This window comes from Vitis riparia, chromosome 6 (assembly GCF_004353265.1).
Source record: "Vitis riparia cultivar Riparia Gloire de Montpellier isolate 1030 chromosome 6, EGFV_Vit.rip_1.0, whole genome shotgun sequence".
Lineage (NCBI taxonomy): Eukaryota > Viridiplantae > Streptophyta > Magnoliopsida > Vitales > Vitaceae > Vitis > Vitis riparia.
In genome coordinates this window covers 22,662,091-22,665,160 of record NC_048436.1, presented here as the reverse complement: position 1 = coordinate 22,665,160, position 3,070 = coordinate 22,662,091, and the positions used below count along the sequence as shown (strand labels likewise).

The 3,070-nt window shown below is 34.6% G+C and overlaps 1 protein-coding gene across 7 annotated transcripts; it reads left to right on the top strand.

The window, feature by feature from the left end:
• Window positions 1-479: 479 nt before the first annotated feature.
• On the top strand, window positions 480-2,799 carry LOC117915929 (probable WRKY transcription factor 3). Of its 7 annotated transcripts, XR_004651481.1 has the most exons (4): window positions 480-816; window positions 931-1,005; window positions 1,330-1,458; window positions 2,305-2,799. XR_004651481.1 is itself a non-coding variant. In XM_034831687.1 (3 exons), exons 1-3 carry the CDS (start codon window positions 511-513, stop codon window positions 2,540-2,542), a joined length of 561 nt encoding a protein of 186 aa, XP_034687578.1. In that variant the 5' UTR covers window positions 487-510; the 3' UTR covers window positions 2,543-2,799. The 7 variants fall into 7 exon arrangements, 2 of the variants coding, with proteins under 2 accessions (XP_034687578.1, XP_034687579.1); XM_034831687.1 differs by lacking the exon at window positions 931-1,005 and having other exon boundaries at window positions 487-704; XR_004651482.1 differs by lacking the exon at window positions 931-1,005 and having other exon boundaries at window positions 491-704; window positions 1,303-1,458.
• The last annotated feature ends 271 nt before the right edge of the window (window positions 2,800-3,070 follow it).

The following is a 3,070-nucleotide window of genomic DNA, read 5'->3' as shown; positions in this document are numbered from 1 at the left end:
CCTCCCATAGCAGACAAATATTAATTATGAACCCACCCCTTCCAAATTTAAACAACTGGCCATAGCTCCATTTAATTTTAGTCATGCGCAAGCCTAGGGGCATCCATCCACCACTCTTCATAGCTTCCGCCATTAAGAACACTGCAAATTAATAATAGGAAGCTTGGGTAGGTGGAAAATTTAGTAATGATATACGTCATTGTTGTGATGTCACTTACCTCGTGGAGGACCGGCACTGAGTTTCCGACCTAGTTTTCTGTGAATCCCTACCTTTTAATTAATATTATTCATATTATTGTTGGTATTATTTTAGTAATGTTGCATGGATAATGAAGGTGTGATATGTGGTGAGACTGAATTTTCTTGGTCAAGAGTCTTTGTACATCTGCCATGATATGAGATGTGTTTGTATTGTCTGTAACAAGTGTTGAGACTTGACCTTATGGTCATGGAAAATCCACGAAATGGGGTACGTGTTCTCTTAGAGCAGTGGTCACAGGAAAGGAAATCATGAAAGAGACACCCCCAAATGCAGACAAATCAACAACCCCACTTCACACTGCATTCTCTCTTTCTCTCTCTTTCCATCTCTCTTTCTCCTTTTTAAGTTTTCCTGGGAGGTGGGCTGGAGAGAGTTTTGAGAGAACTAGTGAGGAGCTAGCAGCCATGAATGAAGCTTCTCATCTTACCAGAGATGCCTCTATGTACTCTCTACTATTACCACTGCTTTTTCCTTCTCGCTTTTCCTAGTGGCTTCTGCTTTATATCTGTCTTAGATCATACCGCCTACATATATATGTACACACAGACATCAATGTATGTTCCTTTCTTAATTAGTTGCATCCCACATATATATCTACAATTATTTAGGTTTTGGAATCTATAGAGCAGTGGCTACTTTGTAGTTATGGGGATGTGTATATGTTGCAGATTGTTTTATGTACGTTTATGTGGATAGATCTGGATCTGTATGGAGCTGTGTTGAAATACCTTGTTTCGTCATGGGTTTGTCATCTGCCCTTACTCATATATAGATCCAGTTTCTCAGCTTTACATGCATGGTCGTTTTACCGGCCAGGTCCATCATCAAGAACATATGCTCATAAAGATTGGTTTTCTTCTGTGTGTTTGTGCCTTTTGTAAGTTGCTACTTCAGTGTGTTTACAGGCTAATTAGTTTGAGTATATAGGATATCAATACATTGACCTTTCCCTTTGCCGAGTACTAGATCATAGGCTTAAGGGATGAGCATGAACCAACAGCCAAAACCCAGTATTTACTCTTAATTTCTCATATAACCAGGCAGCCAAACTTCTGATGTTGTAATAGGGAAGCTTTTGAGGAATTCGGGGAAGGGCAGGAGACAGAAAGATCAAGCTACAGATTGGTGTTACCAGCAGATGGATATGAATGGAAAAAGTATGGCCAGAAGTTCATAAAAAACATTGGCAAGTTCAGGTATGAATTTGAACAACCTTACATAGAAATGTAGTTAACTTATAAGAGTTATTACATGGATCATGCTTAGGCCATGGAGCAGCCACAAGCTAACTAAAGTGTTTTCAAAACTGATTCTCATAAAATAATTTTCAACTTAATTATTTCTAATGACAATTCTATTGGACACATCAAATACGGAAAATAAGGGTATGTTAGGTAATTGATTTCAAAAATAATTCTAAAAAATAGCTTTTAAAAACCGTTCTTTGATTTTTGTGGAATAAAAGTTTGTTTGGAAATCTAAAATGTTTTTAACTTGTTTTAATATTTTTAAATATGTTTTAAAAATAATTTTTATATGTAACATTTTATTTTTAATCATTCTATATGTTTGTATGATTATTTCTTAAAACAACCCTAAAAAAATAAGTGAAAATAATATAAAATAATTAAAAAATATTCTTTGAAAATATCTTGTTTTTTTCTTAAGAATAGAAAATTGAAAACAATTTTTAGTTATTGAGCATACTTCCAATGTTTTTTATTCTAAAGATCAGAAAACCATTCTAAAAATCACTACCCACATGGGTCTTGATCTTCTCAACTCATTTCATATGAATTCTCTATGAAGATACTTTTCATAATAGAATAGTTCCAAAGTATTGTCCACATGTTGAATTATTTCTTAAAATACTGAAGGAAAACATGTGAAAACGCCTCTAAGTTTATTTTAAAATAAAAACTATTTTCAGAACAAAACTACAAAACTAGTTTTCACAACAGTTTTGTGCTGTTTTCATAAACAGTTTTCAAAAGGCCCTTATTGTTTGACTGTCTTTTTTGTGGATTTGTATTGGAATTCAGAAGCTATTTCAAGTGCCAAAGGACAGGTTGTGGGGCAAAGAAGAAGGCAGAGTGGACTCCCACAGAGCCCAGTGACATTAAAGTTAAATATGATGGAAAGCACACCCATGACTCTTGGGCATACTCAGTCCAATCAGAAGGGAATTCCACTGCTAGCACAGCCACCAACCAGTATAACTTGTTCACACAGGTGTTTGGAGATCAAGACTCTTCCATTAGGCATCATGATACCAATTGAATCCTGCCCTTTTTTAAGTGCAGCCATTGTTGATATATTTTGTACATGTACTTGACCCAGAAACAGACTATTCCCTAATTTCTGTGAATCAATTTGGTTGATCATTAGTGGCTTTTACTGCAAAGGACTTTGTTTTTGTTTTCTCAACTATTAGATGACGATCATAGACATGCAATTAATTCCTCTTTCACTGTTTCTCATTGTTGGGTTGGGGTATACATAATATATGTTCCAGACTTACATATTACTAGCTTTAAGCTTCTAGAAAAGTTGATTTTTTTCTCTTTAACAATTTCTATCATCCCACAGTGGGTATTGGTAACTCAACACTTACTGTATATATATATATATATGTTAAGTTGTTGAACATATTTAATATTTTGTTGATAGTTCTAGGTCAAAATCCCATTTTATACTCTCACTAACTTGATGCTTTCAAACATTCCCTTGTACTGTTTGCTATTTCGTATATTTAGTATTCATGATGCAATCTTGATGAGGAAATGTTAAGTGGTTTGAGCCTTTGAG

Excerpts from the sequence above, each read along its gene's own strand:
- LOC117915929 (XM_034831687.1), top strand. The coding sequence starts at position 511 with ATGAAAGAGACACCCCCAAATGCAGACAAATCAACAACCCCACTTCAC. Across the intron at positions 705-1,329 it reads CTTACCAGAGATGCCTCTAT|GGAAGCTTTTGAGGAATTCG; the intron begins GTACTCTCTACT and ends ATGTTGTAATAG. Across the intron at positions 1,459-2,304 it reads AAAAACATTGGCAAGTTCAG|AAGCTATTTCAAGTGCCAAA; the intron begins GTATGAATTTGA and ends ATTGGAATTCAG.